Below are 21,604 nucleotides of genomic sequence, written 5' to 3'. Positions count from 1 at the left end.
GCTTTGGTATTTCTGCAATAACTTGATCTGTAGATCTCGGATTGTGCTGATTCTTGAACTACCAGAAAGATAATTTTAAGGGCTACAATTCATATGTTTAACACTTTTCTAGATTCATATTCTTTTATGCTCAAATTTGGCCCGAAAGTCTTTGCCGCGGCGAGGAAAAATCTTCGCCGCGGCGAAAAACTGCAGCAGATGTAAAAAATAAAACGACGCGTTTTGGCTTGCTAGGGTTTCGTCCTTAAGTGAGAGAGGTATAAATTAGAGCGAAAAGGAAAGAAAAGGGGTCTTGGTTCGTCATTTGGGAGGTAGCTCATGGAAGGAGAAGATTATTGAAGATTTAGGCTTCAAATTAGAGAAGATTTCTCCATCTTTTGCTTGTTTTTCAATGATGAATCTTGATTCAATTTGTTTTTGTTCTTTTATTTCGTTTTTAATTATGAACTGAGTTGTTTAGCTAGGGTTTGATGTAATCTTGATATAATGATTCAAATTTATATGAATTGATTTACTTTGAGTTTTAATTTCATGATTGAGTGTTTATCTCTTTGCTTAATGACTTTTGGATACTTGATCACCATTCAAATGTGTGTTGTTCACAATGAGACTGAGAAGTGATTTGTGATTGTGCCTCTTGGGATAAATACCATACATTAGCAAACGCTAGAGATAGGTTTAGCGATCTATGAAATCTAGATAGAATTCCACAAAGCTTAAAATCCTTTGAACTATTAATCTTCATTTTGTTGGGTGTGGAAGCTTAATAGGGATAAGTAGGGAAATGTAGCCTAAGAAGGCATGTTTTACAACTTAAGAAATTCGATTTTCAATCAAGGAATTAGAACTTGGGTAATAGATTCTATGATTTGGGTTAGCATATCTAGGTGAAATCAACACCCTAGCATTTTTTTTTAGCATTGTTTAATTAGTTAAGTTGTTAGGTTTTGCATTTGTATTTAGTTTGTTAATCTTCCATCAATCCAATTTATTCTTGCTTCAATTAGGACTTCAACTAGAAAATTTGGTACTTAGTAACACTATCCTCGTGGGAACGATACTCACTTATCACTCTATTACTTGTGCGATTAGTATACTTGCTACATTTGCATGTTGTAGGAAACACCCAGCACCCATCAAATTTTGGAACTATTGGCTGAACAAATGAACTCTTTGTCATCATACTGCGATTACTACACACGTAGAAGACTGCGGCTTTTAATTTAACTAGGCCCTGCGATGTGGCTTCGAAACCAGACATTAGGAACCAAAAAAAGACTTACAAAAGGATATAAAACTTAAGAGAAAATTCATTTTTATGAAGAACAAACTTGGCTATTGTATAGGCTAACAGAACAAACAAATGAAAAATAATAGCCCACGTCAAACAACTCCTAATAATATGGTAAGATTAATCCAAATATATCTCAGCCCTTGACAATAGGTACTTATTGTCTCATTATATATGCAATTGTCTTTCCATCAAAGACAACTGTCATAGTTATCTATTTATTAAAACTATATTTTAATAAGAACGGCAGGACCAAATATATAATTTTAATTAAATTAAAACTCTAACATATGTCCTTCCATTCATTCCAGGCCAAGCGGAGTGAGTGAACTATCCTCCGATCAATTCAACTCGTATTTTTACACAACTTAAGAATGCAAAAATATGATGACACTTCATTCTTTTGCAGGAGCTGAAACAAGTGTCTCCAAATATCACAATATTTTTTGGTTGAATACACTTTTGCTTATCCGGCTTTTTATCTCAATCAAATATTGTTTTTTTTTTTTATCATGAAGTGCAGACGGCATAAAGTCAGCGGCATAAAGTTATAGTAGATGAGGATGTTGCGCAACAACGGCATTGGGAGGTGTGTGATTACAGGAATAGTGCCCGAATATCAGGTAAGCAATATCTGGGCCACAAGACAAGTAAGGGAAATATACCCTTTTTTTTTTTTTTTTTTTTAATCGAGATATTTGGAAGACCGTGTGTGCGTACTTCAATTAGCTTCCGAAGTCAAGTTAAACACGGACGAAACCAAAAAGCAGTAAAACCTAATGTATGCTGAAGAAGTAACCTAAAATTGAAACCTAGAGAATGAAAGAAGGAAGACGTTGAACTCGGCAAACCAAAACCCTTGTAGAGGGTAAGATTAAGCATGCACCATGCATTCCTCCATATAGATTTAGTATGAGGTTCCCTCAACAATCAATTAAATAATATTGAACTCTAATCTCTAAACTTATTGGATCCAATCAAAATTTAATTGCTCTTAATGAACGTGATGATATTAATATTTAATTTGGCTCGTCATCTATATAGGCAGGTGAATATAAACATTACACGTGTAATTATTGAAGTGGTCACTGGTGGACACTGTAACAAAGTCACTGTGGAAACGAACCTATGTCAAAGCGAAACAAGATAATTTGTATTGATTAATGATTATCATCATTATTAGGGGTGTTCGATTTCGGATATCCTACACTTTTTTGAAGAATCGGAACCAAAACCGGAACCAAAACCAGAACTGACAGTTCCTTAAAATTAGGTACCCAAAATCAGAACCTATAACAATGGTTCCGGTTCTGGTTCTAGGTACCCTGTAAAATTACAATGACCCTCCAAAAGTTTTTAAAATGAAAAAAACCCTTAAAAACATACAAATACCACCCTCCCCCCAACCTAGCACTTGTTAACAAAAATAAAATTACAAATTATAAATTCAAAATTACAAACTCCATGATTTTGTAAAGGTAGATTCTTAAAAGTCAAACCAACTTACTTTAAATGTTATGAAATATAAATATAAATGTATTCACATTAATTTTTCTACAAAAGCTTTTATTAGCCCCCTAATCTTTAATTTTATTTTATATTAGTCTCAGTTTCTGGTTCTTGGTTCCGGTTCCGATTCTTAACTATAAGAATCAGAACCGAAATCGTACAGTAACTGTTTCAAAAATTTGAAATCAGAATCTACCCATTGACGATTGATTATGGATAGGAACAGAATCAAATCCAGGGCACCCACTAGTTCCAGTTCCAACCGGTTCTTTTGAACACCCCTAAATTCACTATGGCTATGGCGCTTGAAGCCAAATATTATTCTCTGCATCCTCTTCTTCCTGAACCCCAAACCCATTCCTCGAACTGTTCAAAAACCATTAGAATTGCAACTTGTTGTGCTCGTCATGTCATTCAAGCTCAAGCCGAGACAATGAGGACCAAGAAGAAGCTCAAACCAAGCTTCTTCCAGCAAATTCGCCATAAATGGTCTTCGCAAATAAGTTCACCAAGAGAGAAGTTTCCATGGCAAGAACAAGAAAAAGAACAAGACCAAGAACTTGAGATAGAGGAAGAGGAAGAGGAAGTAGAAGAATTGAAAACCCCGCAGTCTTTTGGTGTTGCAGAAACTGATGTGGCGTCATCAGTGNCATCTAGTAAAACCAGAGTGACAGAGCAATGAAGGATTCCATAAAGAGTAAGCTGCACTATAGTCACGGATGAACCCATCAAGGTGGAGATTGTTAGAGTGTTGGGCTCATACGGTGATGTTTTATTATTAAGTGAGACGACGTCGTTTTGAGCCAAGCAAAGACAAATCCTATCCATTGGCTGGCTGAGCATCCAACGGTGGAAAATCAGTCTGATAGTCAACAGTATAAAAGCATTGCAACAGTCCCTTTCTCAACAGTTGAAACCCTTCTTTCGTGTTTTCTATTTTCTCTGTAAAACGAATAAGCCTCCATTAGGGTTTGGGGTACAGTCTTGATCTTGAATCTGTAACAGGGTGTTTGAGTGGCTGGTCTGCAGGCCATTTGAGGGTACTAGAATTTGCAGTGTATCTTGGGTGTTAGATCTGTTTTCTCTAGGGTATTACAGGTTCTGGAAAGATCGGTGTAAGGGTTTGATTCTAGGTTGAGTTGTGTTTCTGTAATCTAAATAAATATAGTGCAGCGAGCTTGCTGGTTTCTCGAGCTCAACGTGGATGTAGTTTGCTCATATCCGAGCAAGTGAACCACGGTAAATCTGGTTGTTGTGTGTGTGTGAATCCTTTTGTGATTTTGTGTTTGCTTTCTGGTTAAATCTGTTCAAGTAGTTACAACATTATCTGTACTTAACATATAAAATTCAAGAAATTTTAGCTTCAGAGATGTAATATGACATAAGTTAATACTTTCAAATCCCGCCCGATAGTCATCAAAGTCTCACCTAGTGTTGGAAGAGGACAGCCAACGGTGGTGGTGGTAGCGGTAGCGGATAGATGGCGCTGGTGGGGGTCGAAGCCCGAAACGTGTGGGTTTTGTACAGGATTGAACGGTAGTGGAAGAGGAAGAGAGAATGACGGTGGTGGAAGACGATAGCCCTTAACACGTGGGTTTGAATTTTTTTTTTTTTTTTTTAAATTTTGGGAAGTGATGTGGCAATTGGATGACGTGGCAATTGAAGTGGCAACACGTAGGATTGTGAGAGAAGGTAGTAGTATTATTGACCCACCCTTCCAAAAACATCCTACCCACCACAACTGCAAATCGTAGCCTCCTACCGCACAGCCACCACAAAACATCGCCGTTCACCAAGAAACTAAACCCCACCCATCACAAACCACTATGTACAGCTGCCACCCACAAGCAAATCACCACCACCACCACTCTAAAGATAAAACAAAAAAGAAATTGCAATCCATGTCGCTCACTGAAATTGAGAATGGTAGAGGTGGCTTTAGCGAAAGTACAAGAAAATCTTGACCCAACAGAGCTCTCCTCTGACTTGGAAACCATAAGCAATGAGGAGAGGTTTTTCGTAAAATGGGTCTGAGCATGAAACTATTGTTAGAGGGAAAAGTTTTGCACCAGTCAAGCAGATTGCAATTTCGTTAGAGACTGAGAGTGGTGGAGACATCAAATTTTTGTCACTTGGGTTGTGGTTCCTCCTCCACGTTTAAGCTGAAATCTCCTTCGTATTGTTTCACTTGTCCATCAATACCATCGTTGAAATATATCTTAAGGCCACACTTCTTTACATTGTAATTTTCTCCACTAAAATCAAAAGTAACATACCGGATTTCTTTTCTAACCAACTGAGGTTCATCGATATGTGTCAGGAATACATTATGTGACATAACACTGTAGCATTGAAACATATCCAAGTCAGTACTCTCGTCCCTCACCTCTGTCTTACCATATTGGTCGAAGACAATAAATTGTTGGCGATCAGACAAAAAATTGTGCCAACACAGTCGTGAAACCTCGTGATTGGAATAGGTTCACCTAAGGGTAACCTCTTAAGACCGTTCAAAGATGATATGGCATGTGGTAGTTCTCTTGTGCCAGTATAATTAGCTTGGGTGCCTCCAAATCTTCTAATTGTCCTAAGTTGTTGGGGAATCTATGGAGGTTTGAGGAAGGTGTGAGATCAAGGTACATAAGAGTCTTCAACTCACAAATGTCGCGTGAGAGACTTTCAAGCAGAATGCAAGATCCAAGAGGAATAGGCTTGATGGACGTTCGATGCGAGGCAATTTTGTTATAGATGTTCCATCTAAATATACTTCAATCACGTTACACGTGATGGTTGGAGCAATCTCGAGACTTGAGTAACCAGAGAGCATAAGTTCTATAAGAAATTTTGATTGAATGTCCATGGAAAGAATTCTAAGGCTTTTGCAACCTTTAAGATTCAACTTATTCAACTTTTTTAGATATTGAATTGACGGATCAACTTCAATCAAACTTATACAACCTTCTAGAATCAAACTCTCAAGGTTTGGGATCATTGAGAGATTTGGAATTCTAATTAGGTGCTTGGAGTGGATAAGGTTAATATGCTTCAACTTCTCTAAATGCTGCAAACAATAAATTAAGGAGATGAGGAAGTAACATAAATTATATGATTAGCTTTATGATTTTCTACAAAAAAAGAGAATATCAAGATAAATATTTATACCTGGAGACCATTCCAGAGTTGTTTAATTTCGCTACTAGGCATGATAAACGCAACAAGATTTTGCAACTCAAAATTTGATGGCAATGAATCCAAAGGATATCCAAACCAGTGAAAGTACCTTATGTCATATGAACTGAATTCTAGGCCCTGCAAAGCATGAACCTTATTCTCATTCTCTTCGTTCGGTGAGCAATATTGACAGCTAAAACCGCCACGACACTCGTATTTATCTAAGCAACATCTACAATAAAAGTACGTGAAGTCTCCAAAGTAATCCTCTTCAAAGGCCAAGTAAAAGTCTGAGTAAAAGTTTGAGTAAAAGTCCAAGAATTTGAGGTTTTGCATCTTCAAGAAAGCATCGTACTTCAAGTTTCTCTCTTTTATTTTAGAAATATCCAAGGAGATGCATTCAATTGCTTAAGTTCCCTAACAATCAAATGACAATAAATTAGTATCTTAAATAAATGTCAAAGCCTACTATTACAACATGTAGTTATAAAATTATAATCTATTTTTTTTCTCTCGGAATTCTTTTTTGTAAAATTCAAATGTAGGCATGCCCCAAGTCTAACTTAACCCTTACCTGTAGGAACTAATAAATTAGCAAGTATAGAATGTGGACGTACATGATGCATGACGATTAAAAATTAATAATAATAAATGGATGATGTTTTCCAATTTATAATAATATAAAAAATTAATCAGTTAGTCTCTCACCGTGTTTCTTCTTAACACTTGATAGATATCATCATGACGCCATAATTTGCTGCGTTTACCTGGATCTTTAGATTCTTGCTCGACTACTGTTCGCCCCATTTGTTGTAATAAATCATGCATATCTATCTCATTGTATTCTATAGTTACGAGAAACTTGTCAATGAGATTACTTACTCTCAAGTCGGAGACAAACTGAATGACATCAAGAATTTCTATTGGAAGACGTTTAAATTTGTTTTTAGCTTTTTCCAAAAAGCATGCAATATCTAGAAATAATTTTTTCTCTTGACAATCAAGTCCATTGTAACTTATTTTCAACACATCTTGGATTGTTGGATTTAGATTTCCCTGTAAGTCACACAAGGCACTTTCCCATACTGACTTTGGCTTGCCAAAAAGTAAGCCACCCAAAACTTTAAGAGCTAATGGAACACCATCAGCGAATGTTGCTACCCTTATTGATAGCTCCTCGTAACCTATTGGAGGATACTCCTGCTTAAAGGCATGTCGACTGAAAAGTTCAAGAGCTTCATTATCCATTAATCCCTTAAGCTCATATATATTATCATGACTCACTCCACAAACTTGAAGTGCTTGTCTATCCCTTGATGTTATTATTATTTGACTTCCAAGACCTAAACACTCAGGATCTCCGATTAAATTTTTCATTTGCTCTACACATGTCACATCATCAAAAACTATTAGAACCTTCTTACTACGAAGCCTATCTTTAGTGAAGGTGGACTCTAAAATGGCCCATCGGTCCTCTAATAATGCAGAAAGAAGTTTTTCACTCAAATAATTTGATGTAGATTTTTTCACCTCTTCCCTCACATTTCCTCGAAAGTAGGCACTTTCAAACTGACTTGCAAGTTTGGCAAATACTGCACGAGCAAGAGTTGTCTTGCCTATACCTCCCATTCCCCAAATTCCTACCAATTTGACAATATCTTTTGACTCAATACATAGTAGTGATTCAATGTCCTTGATTCTCGATTTTACTCCAACGAGGCCTTTGTAATCAATTTCGGACTTATGATTCAGTATTTTGAAAATAAATTCGATAGTATTTTCTATCAAGTCAGCTTCATCCTTAACAAAATATAAAACACAATAGTAAGTTTAATTAAATCAAAGAGAAAAGTAATTCTATTTAAATTAAAATAAATATTCTATAACTTTTAGTTAAAATGCCTAAGTGCTTTACAAATTAAGTCAATAATATATATTCATAATTAAATATAGTAGTACAAAATATTTTTTTCATTAATAATACACCTTAAAATATCTAAAAATTTATATATAGCTTAAGTGTAAACAAAATAACTCCTAGAAAATTTTAAAGTGAAAATTTTAAAATATCTTAATCATTCTGAGGTCTAAAAATCTGCAAAGGTCTTAAAAATTCCATTTTCTTAACAAAAACCAACCAAACTGCTTGCATATACAAATACAAGTTAAATAAGTCACTGTTTCACGTTTGGGGTTCAACGCAAAAGCAGAAAACTTTCTTTTTTGGAAGTGGGACGTGAAAAGAAGGTAGCTGCCATAGTTTCTCCCGATACTTGCAGTTTTTGAAAAGACTTCAAGGTTGAGTACTAAGCGCGCTAAAGTGAAGTTCATGATTGCCCAACTGGATTTCCTTGTAGCGGGTAGATAGTTTTAAGGGAACCCACCCTGACTGACGAGACGACTAGACAGCTTATTCAGAAACACACAAACGACGAGGCATATCTCAACCATTAACAAATATCATAAGCCGAGTTGCAATATTTTTAAAATTTTGCAAAATCATCCTTAAAATTTATAAATTATATTTAATAAACTCAAGTTTCCTTTTTCTAAGAATAATGTCATTATATCTAGGGCTGAGCAGGTCTGGGTACCTGGCCACAAAAGAGGGAATCGGAATCGAAACTGCACAGTACTACTTCCTGAGTTTTAGGAACCAAAACCGGAACTGGTATTGTGTGGTTCCTAAACATTGGAACCGGAACTAGAACCAAAACCAGAACCTATTGGTTCCAGGTATCCTGTACTCTTTTCCAGAGATTCAAATAAATGCATGAGCTATGGTAACCACGCCGCATCCATCGACTTTTATACGAATTGAAATTCGGAAGTTAAGAAAGCATAATTCAAGGTTTTTTAACTGAATAGCAGATTGACCCGGCTTACCATTATATTAAATAAAATGACTTTTCACATAAATTACAAATATATCATCTACTGTTCATATAAATTACAACGATACCTTATACAGTTGGGTGAGGACTTTCGTCGAGCAGGTGGGGGGCAGTAAAAAATAAACCCAACCTCAACCAACTCCAACAAACAAACCAAAATAACTCCATAAACAGAATCAATTCCACAACTCAACTCAACAACAATCAATCAACTCCACAAAGCACATTTTGGGCATGGAGGTGACAAACAAAAGCAAACACCATGCAAGGCAGTCAAGGCACATTGGCTCGCAGTGTAGTAGGGTAGGTCGCGCTCGAAGCCCATCAAGTAGCACACAATCATGCGTTGGGGCAATGCGATTGTGGAGAATTGGGCGTGTTGGTTCACCTAAACCATAGTCACGCACAAAGTGGGTTGTGTGAGCGGTTGGCTAGTATAAGTGCAATTGCATGACTTTGAAGCCTGACGGTGCAACAAATAGGTAGGTAAAGGTGGCTAAGCTGACAAGAAAATTTGGGAAAGTTGTTTGGCGCCAAAAAATGGTGAAAAACGACTAGCGGTAGCGTCGGCATCTATCCCAAAGTTGAGAGAAAATTTTTTCTCCCTCCTTTAAGTCTTCCCTCCCCTTTGCATAGAAATAGCAGAATGAAAACGATAACAGATGAGGATGGTACAAAATCAAGAGAAAATTTGCTTCATAGCTTGTGGTTTGCAAACATGAGCATTGTTTTAAAACCTAGCCTGGGAGGGTGACCCAGTCAGTTGATTGGGTCCTNATGTATACAAAAATAATAAGTGAAATAAATTAATTGTTGATTATTTCCATAAAAGAAATTATTTCCATAAAAGAAAGAGAAGGAGAATATTCTAAGGAATATATATATAGGAGGGGCGAGGAGAATGTCAATGAGTAAAGGGTATGGCTACGATGCGTTCACGAAAGGTTAATAGGAGGGGCGAGGAGAATGTCAATGAAGAGGGCACTAGTGAGCCAGTAGCATCGATTATCAATGCGCTCCCTAATAGTGGGCCACGTACGTTTACCCAAAATGCTTCTGTTTTGGAGGAGGCTGCAATCAACAAGATGATTTAGGAGCCATTACTAAGGCTTTTAGGAGGAATGTGAAAGGGATGACTGTCTTAATTAACACTTAATTCATATTCAATCATAAGACATTGGTTTGTACCTAGTTTTCCTTTGCCTTTCCTCAGACTATTCAGGTATTGAGGATAGTTCCTCTTCCAGTGTCCATCTTCTCCATAGTGGAAATATTTTCCCTTTGCATTGGTCTTCTCTGCCTTCACCATTGGCTTTTTGAAGCCCTTATTCTTGGGTCCAAAATTTGGACCTTTCTTTGGTTGCTTTTTGGGCCTTTTATTGGCCCTGCCGGTGAAGGCGACAAAGACATCCTCATGTCCTTTCCCTTTCACATTCCCCCTAAAGGCCCCAGTAATGGCTGCATGAATCATCTTGTTGATTACAGCCTCATCCAAAACAGAAGCATTTTGGGTAGACGTAGGTGGTCCACTATTAAGCGGCGCATTGATAGCCGGCACTATTGGCTCACTAGTGCCCTCTCCATTGACATTCTCCTCGCCTCTCCTATTAACCTTTCGTGAACGCATCGTAGCCATACCCTTTACTCATTGACATTCTCCTCGCCCCCCCTATTAACCTTTCGTGAATGCATCGTAGCCATACCCTTTACTCATTGACATTCTCCTCGCCCCTCCTATATACATATATATATTCCTTAGAATATTCTCTTTCTCTTTCTTTTATGGTAATAATAAAAAATTAATTTATTTCACTTATTATTTTGGTATATATTAATTAAATATTAGGAATGATATTTTTATTAAATAATAATTACTTTTATGGTAATAATTTCTTTTANGATTTAAAGAGATGTGGAAGTGTAGCCAACATGGTAGATGCAAGTGCTTGTGAAGTGTTTGATGAAAATCCAAAGAGAAAATGCATGCATGAGTTGGCTAAACCCTAATGAAGAAAGGGTTAGAGAAAGGCAAGAAGATTGTTGTGATGGGGAACCCGTGAGTGACAGAGATGCCCACATGCACGCTGCCATCAATGAGCGGCATCAGCAGAGAGATACAATATTTATACAGTCTGTCAGTAGTGTATGTGGATGAGGAATGTACCCAGCAGAGCATACCTACATGCACGCTGCCATTAGTGAGCGGCCACAGCAGAGAGATACAACATTTGTACAGTCCATCAGTAGTGCATGTAGATGAAGACTGTACCCACTCACATGGCCAGGGTTCCAAATCCATGCATCAACCTAGTCCGATCGGCAAACCAGAATAGAAAAAAGAAAAGAAAGAGAAACAGAGAAGAAAAGAAAAAGATACAGCATAATATATAGATAACAGAAAAGAAAAAAAAGTTCTTTTTCAATACAGTTTATTATTATGCATATGTATTATGCTACTTACATGATTCAGTATTTCTTATGTGCTCGACGATGTACAGTTTTATTCATTGTCTTTGCACGTTGTTAAGTAGCAAATCAGAGTATCAGAAAAGAATGCAGAATATCAGAAAAGAATGAAGAATATTATTAAAGATTAAAGTGAGAAAAGGAAAATCAGAACATGAGTAATAGAGGAAAAATAGTAATGCACTTTGGTTTATTTACTAAGCAATTAGTGCTCACTTAGTTATTTGGAGAAATCGTAGATCTACGAAATGAGCTTAGTGTTTAACTCTTTCAGTAAGCACCTCTTCCGACCTTGATTGCCATCGAAAGCAGGCGTTACTCCGATTAAAGCCAGAACCCTAGATGCATCGAATGGGATTCACGCATAGAGGAGACTGTGGGACTTTATTGCTTCCTAAGAGAGCCCTTCTTTTCTTATTCTTAGCGAGGAATAGCCCCACGCAAAGCATAACCTAAGCGAGCTCCGAGCAAAGCCCCTTCCCTTTCACTGTCTAGCTCTAGAGTTAACTTGATCCCAAGAAATATAAAAAATAGTCAAGATTTATTGATGATCGACTAGACCAAGGTATGAAATCAATGGATAAGGCCGTTAAGGCTAAAGCCCTTCTTTATGACTTAGGAATAGGACTCGCCATAAGATGAGTTCATCTTATTCTCTTCCGATCCGGACGATTAGCCCCATAGTTTTGTAGGTACTTGATGATTTACGATCGGGTGGAACATCAAGAAGCGGAGGAGTTTGGCGGCACTGTCCAAGACTACCTTATACTTATTAAAGTATATCAGTTATTTTGTGTATATATTTATATGAAGTAAAATTAGAATTTTCGGATGTTACATTATATACCTCTATGTATATATGTTTGCAAAAGTTATTTAGTGGATTTTATCATATATTTCTTAAAGAATTACTAGCTAGACAATATATCACATAGGGCATAGATAATACAGTACACCTATCATAGTGTTTGATGACCCTATTAAAAAGTAGTGACAGATCTCACTTATCAAGGTTATTTGATGACAACCTGGTGCAACACATGGGTGCTTACTGTTGGCAAGTTCACTGGTCCAGCCCATTGGAGGATTCTACATAGATGGTTACCCCAGTGTCTATGGAATAAATCCTTCAATGAATAATGGTGCATGTGATCCTTAGACTTAATATCACTGGAGCACCTTGTGTACCGATTAGTGTAGTTTGACACTAGCCCAACGTAGTCCTCTCAGGACTATCAGAACGGTAGTGGTTAGCTATATTGAAAAGTGTATCAAGAGTATGGTGGATCGACAAGGGATTCATCACTCTCGGATANCAAGTGGTGCTTCTGAGCAAGATATTGTGAGTATTTGTTACATTTAATTAATTTTCTTTAACTAATTGATTTTAACGTTATATGTACATTGTTTTGTAGATGATTCAAGCCAAAATGTTACTAGCACAAGATAAAAGTTACAAGAAAGGTTTCAGATTTGATCATGTGTGGCCTATACTTAAGGATATTGAAAAATTTGCAGATAATGTTAACGCCGTAGAAGTATTTCAAAGGAAAACTGGTAGGTTTGTATCACAAGAATCAAAGACTCCCACTTGAAAGTCTCCCCAATCAATGCCTTGTGACATGTCGTCAAATTCTCTAAACATAAATAATGAAAATATTAGGGGTAGTTCAGCTCAACGACCCACTGGTGTGAAGAAAGCAAAATTTAAAAGGAAAAATGATAAAGAAGTTCTAAACAGTTTTGAAACTATTACTGAAGAAAATTGACAGCTCACTGCTATTTTCAATCAGGGTAACTCAGCTAGGGCACAAAATTATGAAATCCAAATGAAAAAATTGCCTTTGGCAGAATATTGAGAAGATAACAAATTTTTATTCAAGGATTTGAAATCCATAACCGATCCAATCCTACGTGAGTTTTTTCAAAATGAGCAATCAAGAATTATACAAAAAAGAGCTCAACAACAAGGTCAAGGACCTCAAAAGAACTCTAATTCTTTCCAATATTTTGATAGTCTTACAGGATTCGGAACTAATCTATCGGAACACTTTAGTTATTTTAGTTTATGTTGTATTTTCTTTTAATTTTAGTGTTTTTAAATTAGTGTTAATTTTTATTTTGAGTTATTCTAGTTTAATATTTGCATTGAATAAAGTTTTGTTTTTAATTTTTCATCATTTTTTGAATTATATAATTATTATGAATTTATTATCATAAATATTAATATGAATAATAATCAAAATAACTTAAATACAAATAACAAAAAAAAAATAAAATTGTATGAACAGTACCACACCAATTTGGTGTGGATGAACAGTGCTACACCAAATTTGGCGTGGCGCTGTTCAGCCGCACCAAATTGGTACGGTAAATGGCGCTGCATTGGAGTAGCAGTTTCAAGCTTTTTTGGTGTTTTTCACACCAAAATAGCAATAGCGTGGGTTAGAGATACCCTTAGGATTCATTAAACATGTAAAACGGGTTAAACTTATAAGATTTAAACACATGTGGGTAAAATATAATTAACGTTTGTTTAAATTTTGAAATTTTAAAACAAGCCCCCACCCTTCAAAATCGTTTAATCGAGCCATATACCCAAAAAAGACTGCCAAACGCATTTTGTTTCTCTGCGATTTTTGGCAACAACAGTGCCCTAATTCCGACAAATAGCAACAAGGGTAGGAGTGGTTGGTCACCTAGGAAAGAAATAGAATAGATTCTATTACCCCGAAACGAATATCTAATATCTACCTATTTTGGTTGGTAGTCCAAATGTACAAAGGTTTCATCGGCGGCAGACAATAACGCGAAATCAAGGAAGGCGGCGGCCATGACGGTTTTGGCAAAGTTCAGGGGAAATCTGCAAGTCAAGATAAGATTGAAAATTGACCAGAAACTGAACATAATATTTGAAACCTTCCGGTGATGGAAAGAGATTTTTTTGATAAGTGGAAAAATGCGAGATCAAAGAATTAAGGGATTTGTCCAACGCATGACTTTGGTGCTCTCCATTAACCGCTCAAATCTTGTGATTTTTCGAAAGTAGGTTAGAATGACTTAATTGCAATTGGTTTGGTAAATGCCAACGAGAAATCCATAATAATAAAAGGCTCCTTAATTTCACAAAGAATTGGATCTAATTTCCGTATAAAGGAATTATCATAGGATAAAATGAGAAGACTGAGATCCGAAATGCGTGGGAATTTCTATAGAATGGAGAGCTTGACTCCCGAAAGGAAAAAGAGGGTGTTTGCGCAAAGCAAACCTTAGCTGCACAAATTGTTCTATTAGGCTCGGAATGAGGGAATCTACTCCAACTCAAAAATCTGATAGAGTGAGGTATTCGATCCTAAAGCTTTCATACACAAAACCATGGCTGATATTCATAAAGAAGAGGAAAGGCTAACCCCACTCTGAATCCTAGACTCCGACGGCGCCAGCAATTCTAAGGTTGTCGAAGAAGACGCTTTGGTGGATCATCCAATGAGAAGATCACATCATGGAAGAATTCCCTATGCAAGTAATGTTAATTGGGCAATAACATTGCATAGTAGGCATGCTGAATGTCTCCAATGAATATCATGTGATGGTATTAGTGTGGGTGATTATAAGAGGTATGCCAGTAAGACATTAGCATGGAAAAATGGTTAGTGAACTATTTATCAAAAATGACAGACTACGATGAATCACATGGACGTGGTCAATGATGCATCATAGGATCGTGCTAGTGTACCACTAATCCTTAGACCTGAGACATCACGGTTGAATTCAACATAGGATGCATATGGTTCATATGGAGTATAAGCACGAGACTAGTCACGTCTTGTGTAATAAGCCAGTTTGTTCATATGTTATTCATGTGTGAGGACAAGTGATGGTCAAGATGGGATCGTTAACTCNAACCGGTTTATCCCACCCCTAGTCTTAATTTCTTGACCGGAAAGTACTACCTTGCTGAAGGATTAAGTGTAGTTCCTAGATTCAGAGAGACCATTTCATGGGTTTAGCCCCATCTCTTCCCTTATGAGTAATCTCCATGTCTAAACATTGACTCAACTTCCTCACTACATGATCCAGACTTCGCCTTTCCGTGGAAGTTTGAGACATACTAAGCATTGCTATTTCAACAGCTTTCTAGGCAGAGTCAATGTCGAAGTCTCCTTGTAACCTTGGATCAACAATGATTTTGATATCCCCTTGTCCAATCATGGAACCAACCCACTAGCTTACGTGATTATTGTCATTAGTACAGTGTTTGTAATAACAAGTCAGCTTATGATCAAGTCCAAAATAACAACGACAAAACTAAATACATCACTCTTCTCAGTTAATCTATAAGTTTGACAATACCTGCAAGGCCAAAAAGATTACTTGGTCCATAAACATTTTAAAACAAATGTTGATATATCTTGCTAAACCACATTTATTGTGTTCTTTCTTTTGATGACTTGCATTTTTCATAATTCTACTAAGGTCTATGCCCCATATCTTGGAATTTCTTCTTTCTCTAACTCTTCATTGTTTGTGGAAAATCTTTCTCAATCAGACAATAAAGATGGTAAGTACTGTAAAGTAATCACCAGTAAACCCTTTTGCTAACATGTCCGCTAACATATATATTATGAGGAATAACCCAAATTTAGATTGAACATACCCAATTTCAAATACCAAATACAAATACATTTTGACAAAAACATCCGATACTGACTATCATTTGGAGAAGAAAACTGTCGAGCCTATATTAAGTAATCCCTTGATCTAAATGTTTGAGTAATATTGGAAAAGTAACCCGCCCGGCCCCGCCCGCGGCGGGTTAGTGTTTTTGGCGGGTCAGGCCTAACCCGGCCCACCTTTGTTGTTAGGATTGGCTGGCCCAGCCCTCCAACCCTAACCCAGCGGATTATGTTACGGGCCGGGCCGGGTTAGCCCCCCCTTTTTTTATTTAATTTTTTTTTCTTTTCTTTTGTGTAATTGTTTTTAGTTAACTTTTTAAATATCAATAATTCAATTAAATTTTTATTTTTGTTAACATTTCAAATATTAATTCAATTTTAATACAATAAAATTGTAATATAAGAAAAATTAGATTTATTCATTTATCAAAAAATAAAATAAGAAATTACAATAATTATTTCCTCGTTAAAAACCTCACCAAAAAAAACCCAATGGAATAAAAACTTGGTAAAGAAAAAAGAGTGCAATAATTGACAATTAATTTACAAGTTATAATTTACAAAACAACTAATTTGGGGGTTGACTAGGATCTTCCTCATCCATATCATCTATATTACAAAATTGAAATGATTCTATTAAAGTACCGTCGACAACCTCGTATTGATCTTGAAGGTGCGATCGTTCCCAATCTCGAAGACATGTGAGGACTTCAATCATTTTTGGGATTATTTTANGTGTTTCAATAGCTCAGATGAATTTAAAAAATGTGAGAGAGTAAAGTGTATCAATAAAGATTGGTTCACAACGTAACCTTACAAACTCTCTGATTCAATCATTAAATGGTAGCTTCCTGTTTTTTGCCGATGGATTTTGAATTTTGAAAAATTTATTAGCAAAAAGTTTGGGTGTTGCCACCTAAGAGTTGGTGAAAAAAAATTTGTGTGATTAATAGAGGGTGGTTTTAAAGAAAAACAAAGTGTAAGTTTTGATAGGTCATTAACTAACGGATACTGTAACTTTTATGGGTGCATTTGGTTTATTATTTTGGATAAGATTTTGGGGATAATATTGGATTGTTGGATAGGGGAGTATTACGAGGTAAACTTTAAAAATTTATGAAAAAGCTCTTAGGTTTACTAATTTAATTAAAGACCCTAATATATAAAATGACAAAAACACCCCCACCACCTACAGTGCCAGATCTGACCACCACCGTTGGAATCTGACCGAAAAATTTCGTTACGACACAGACCGGTCGGATCTATGCTGTAACGCGTCGTTATGGCCTTTTCCGGCCAGATCCACCACAGATTTGACCGGAAAAGGCCATATCTACGAACTGCTGTGGCTGCGACGGCTGGAAAAGGCTGAAACGATGGCCATCTTTGGCCGTCAGCGACGGCCAAAGATATGGCCGTCGTTGTCTGTCAACGACGACAAAGATTTAGCCATCGTTGACGGCAGATTTGGCCTTTTCTAGCAAAATCCATTGTGGATCTGGCCAGAAAATGCCAGATCTGGCCATTACTGGCTATTTCCGATGGCTGTGTGACTATTGTGATAGATTCTGACTACCACCGGTAGTGGTTGTGGGAATCTGGCAGGTATTGGTAGATAGGGGTATTTTTATTAGTTTTTAAACTTATTTTCTAGGGGGTATTTAAAAAAATTAAAAAACTTATAAGGTCTTAACGTAATTAAAAAAATATACTAATATTTTAAAAATAACATATCAAACAACGTTTAAACAGGATTGAGAATATGAATAAAAACAAGAAACCAAATGCACCCTATATTGTTATCTTACTGGAGTACGAATTTCCAAACATCACATTAAGCGGGAGGAAGTTTCCTCGAACTTTCGTGNAAGATTTCCACAAAAAATGAATTATCATGTGAAAGGAAATATTAAAGAGATTTTACAAAGAGCCTTTGGGACACTTGGATTAATTTAATTTAAATATTCATAAATAAATCTTACATAAAGGGTTGTGATCATATACCAACTTATAATATTCATTCGAAAATATAAAATTAAAAAATTTTAGATCTCAAGCCTTAAAATTTAATTATAAAGAAGGATAAATAATTATGAGATTAACTGCCTAACATGTGACAACCCATGTGGCTTGCTTTTAATTCACATGTTATAATTAGTGAAGAAGAAGTGGAATATCATTTATATTAAATATTATGTAGATTACTTAATTAGTGGAGAAATCCGATTCAGCAGGGACAAAAATTTGCAAACCAACGGCCAACCCGCGGGTCAACCCGGCGGGTTATTTCCAAAAAAACAAAATAGCAACTCGTCGGGTCGCCAGGTTACCATATATCAACTCGGCTCACCCAAGGGTTGCATGCGGGTCGGGTTCAACCCGGCCCGTCTACTAGGCTGTTTAGATTGAACCCTCTTTAATACAAGCCGAGTTAGGATTGGCCCGCCTAACTCGACCCATTTGTGCCACCTCTATGTTTGAGCTATCAAGCTTAAACTAATATCAAACTTTGTAACAAGTATGAGGGGAAGAAAACTACTTACCCATTGTTTTATTCTTTTATGAGACTAGCACTTCTCTATATTAGAAGTTTCTATCAGTCTGTGCGAAATTTTCAATCTGTGCAAAATTTTTCAGTCCGTGTGAAATTGTGACGAACTGCCTAGTTTGCGCAAAAATTTTGCATGGACTGGGCAGCGACCTGCAACCATCGATTTCAACTGCGGATCGATTCCAATCAATTATCAAACCATTTTTCAAGCTAAAATCAACCTATCCCTCACACGAACCTTTCATATATGCCATTCTAACACCAAAAACAACACCATTTCACAAAGAGTCTAACACAAATCTAACAAAAACATAAACCCTAACCTAAAATATAAACCAAGCACTAACTTTTCAATTCAAAATACAAATAATCTTCTTTCCCATCTTGATTTGATGCTTGACAACTCAAGTATTCGATCTCCCCTCGCCAACTTGTCGAAATCTGGTCGTCGATTTGCTTGAGAACGTCCGCGACTCCAATTCCAGTTACGAGGAAACTTACAAAAAAATGAGAAATTTCCTCTTTTATAAAAGGGCAAAATGGGTAAACTAGTACTATTTGTACTCAAAGGTATACAGCTTCAAAGGCTGGTTATTTTTTGATAATTAAAAATATAAAAAAATAGAATTATATAATACTTTTAAATATTCGTGTCAAAAAACTAGTTTTAGTATGTTGACCATATATAAAAACAGATAATTCAAACACTTATATTGTTAATACGAAAATCGCACTAACCCAAATGATCTGATTGACCTTGGTGGAATCGGAACCGATATATGCGTGATTTAATGAAAACTAGCAATCGAACAATTAAAGAGGAAATACAAGTAATGACAAGAGGCAATTTTTAAAGTAGTTCGGCAAGTTTGAATCTTGAGTTTACGTCCACTATTTTTCTTATTAAATGAGAATTACAAATGATGAATCTTTTCCTAGAACAATTGCCCTGCCCCTTAAAAACAAGTTATGATAGGTTTATATAACACCCATTTACATAGATAGAGTTGAGGTAAGATTCAAATATGTAGGATTAAGAAGTTACATGATCTTCGGCTACCTTAGTTGAAATCTAAGAAAAATCTGAATATCTTCCTTTCAAATTGAGTCAATCTAAATATTTTCTCTCCTAATAGGAAATTATCCTCTCTAGATTTCCCGCACAACATATATAATCGCGAATATTCACTATTCAATTAGCATACACATTTAGCATTTAGACAAAAAGATAAATAAGCAACTTCAAAATTCATATAAGAAGTCTTATACTTATAGTGTTATGTGTTGTTTTTCCGCCAAGCTCGAGTCGACACGAGGATATAGCTCGACCCTGAATGACCTCGGTGACTATGATTGATCAACCCAGCATAAGCTCGTCGAGCCATAGCTAGACCCAGCACAAGCTAGTCGCGGAGAACCCGAATGATTATTCAATCAATTCCCAGATAACTTCAGATCCCAGATATTACTGGAACGATCAGATTAACAACAATCATTGCGCAATCTTAGCGCCTAATCGTGAGAATATTGGAATTGCAGTCCCAATCAATTATAATCCCTTTATTTTTGTTCCTCCCTTTATTTAAATCTTGTATATATACCCCCTAAAACGATGAGGAAGGGGATACAAAATTCTAGTTTAGAATTTATATTGTAAGCTCTCATAGCAACTAAGCATAACATAGTGGACGTAGGCTGTTAACTTCGCTGAACCACTTTAAAAGTCCTTCTTGCCATTTATTTTCTAGAATTTTTGTTTACCCATAGCTGATTACCCGCAATCACGCACACATCAATTCTGATCCCGACAAGTTCGATCGGATCTCGCTAATTGGTGCAGATTTCTGTATCAACATTTTGGCGCTAGAAGGAGGGCCTCCGCCGCTATTTCAAAGATCCCAGTAAACTTTCACCGTGATTTACCCATCCCAGGACAAAAATGGTTTTCACTAAATCAAAAACTACCCCCAGAAATCACGAAAACATGGAAGCTGCCCATCAGGAGGTGCAACAGGAGAACGTTGGACGCTGACCACTGGTGCCTCCGGATCAACACACCGTGAACGATCAGGGGGCAAGGACGTCAAATCCCAAGAATGACCAGTTGATGGAGCTTATCAGAACAATGGTTGCACAGACGATGCAACAGAACATGGCTGAGTTGAGGAACTAATAGCTAATCACCTAGAACCTTGACCAACCGCGCTTTACAAATGTTACCCCAACAGCTATGAATTCTGCAGGTCGACAATCTGTTTTGTCACCGCCAGGGGGCGAACAATGACGCCAACCCCGCAGGCAACCCCTCACGCACGAGCGAGAGTCTCGCAGGCAAACAAACCCTGGGCGATAGCCAGGGAAATAGCCAATGAGGGAAAGTGAAGGCGACAGACACCACCGACAAGTTTGGCGGTATCCCCAGCATCAGCATGCCAGTTTTAACCCATGCCCAAGACAAGATCGCTCTTCATAGGCTTGCGAAGCGAGCCATGTGCGTCATTCTGCCAATGATCAATGTTCCGATTATGAGCAACGTTGCGAGCAACGCACTGACGAGCATGACAACACCTACCAACCCAGCCATCATGACTTAACCTTGCGTGTCAACGCGCACCTTGGGGGAGCTTCACAAGCAACAGACTTGCGAACTCACTTGCTCGAGGTACAACTTAATAGAGTCAACCAAGGGAACCAAAATGAAGACATGGATCGCATGCCAAATATGCTGGACAATCTAAAAGCTCGCCAGAATAACCTAGCGGAGGAAATAGTAAGTTCCCCCTTTATGGAGGAAGTTCGCCAGGCCCCGCTCCCACAAGGATTCAGGGCACCAACGAGCAAGTTCAATGGGAGAGGGGACCCGAGATCACCTCGATAACTTTAATGACCTGATGGAGCTACGCCAGGTTAGTGACTTAACAAAATGCCGGTGCTTCGCAGTCACATTAGTCGGGGATGCCAAGAGGTGGTACAAACGACTCAAGGCGAACTCCATCAACTCTTGCAACAATTCTCCCTGCTATATTTGCAGTAGTTTCAAGCGAAT

The 21,604-nt window shown here is 37.1% G+C and overlaps 2 protein-coding genes across 2 annotated transcripts; one reads left to right on the top strand and one right to left on the bottom strand.

Moving 5' to 3' along the window:
• Nucleotides 1-6,667: 6,667 nt before the first annotated feature.
• On the bottom strand, nt 6,668-10,492 carry LOC116140915 (TMV resistance protein N-like). Its single transcript, XM_031426484.1, has 3 exons — nt 10,054-10,492; nt 9,911-9,936; nt 6,668-7,771 (listed from the first exon to the last, which is right to left on the bottom strand). Exons 1-3 carry the CDS (start codon nt 10,490-10,492, stop codon nt 6,668-6,670), a joined length of 1,569 nt encoding a protein of 522 aa, XP_031282344.1.
• Nucleotides 10,493-12,761: 2,269 nt separating this feature from the next.
• Nucleotides 12,762-13,725, top strand: LOC116140914. The gene is made up of 3 exons (XM_031426482.1): nt 12,762-12,888; nt 13,195-13,302; nt 13,652-13,725. The coding sequence occupies exons 1-3, from the start codon at nt 12,762-12,764 to the stop codon at nt 13,723-13,725; spliced, it is 309 nt and encodes a 102-aa protein (XP_031282342.1).
• Nucleotides 13,726-21,604: the final 7,879 nt, after the last annotated feature.

Source organism: Pistacia vera, unplaced genomic scaffold, assembly GCF_008641045.1.
Source record: "Pistacia vera cultivar Batoury unplaced genomic scaffold, PisVer_v2 Contig387, whole genome shotgun sequence".
Taxonomy (NCBI): domain Eukaryota; kingdom Viridiplantae; phylum Streptophyta; class Magnoliopsida; order Sapindales; family Anacardiaceae; genus Pistacia; species Pistacia vera.
The sequence above is the reverse complement of the archived record's forward strand: the minus strand, read 5'-3'. Positions and strand labels throughout refer to the sequence as shown.

Bases quoted from the DNA above. Each gene is read 5' to 3' on its own strand.
- LOC116140915 (XM_031426484.1), bottom strand. From the start codon at position 10,492: ATGCGTTCACGAAAGGTTAATAGGAGAGGCGAGGAGAATGTCAATGGA. The intron at 9,937-10,053 runs GTACAAACCAAT...TGTTGATTGCAG, and splicing joins GAAAGGCAAAGGAAAACTAG to CCTCCTCCAAAACAGAAGCA. The intron at 7,772-9,910 runs GTAAACGTACGT...TATTTTGTTAAG, and splicing joins CCAAAACAGAAGCATTTTGG to GATGAAGCTGACTTGATAGA.
- LOC116140914 (XM_031426482.1), top strand. From the start codon at position 12,762: ATGTTACTAGCACAAGATAAAAGTTACAAGAAAGGTTTCAGATTTGAT. The intron at 12,889-13,194 runs GTAGGTTTGTAT...AATATTGAGAAG, and splicing joins AGTATTTCAAAGGAAAACTG to ATAACAAATTTTTATTCAAG. The intron at 13,303-13,651 runs GTCAAGGACCTC...GTGGATGAACAG, and splicing joins AAAAAGAGCTCAACAACAAG to TGCTACACCAAATTTGGCGT.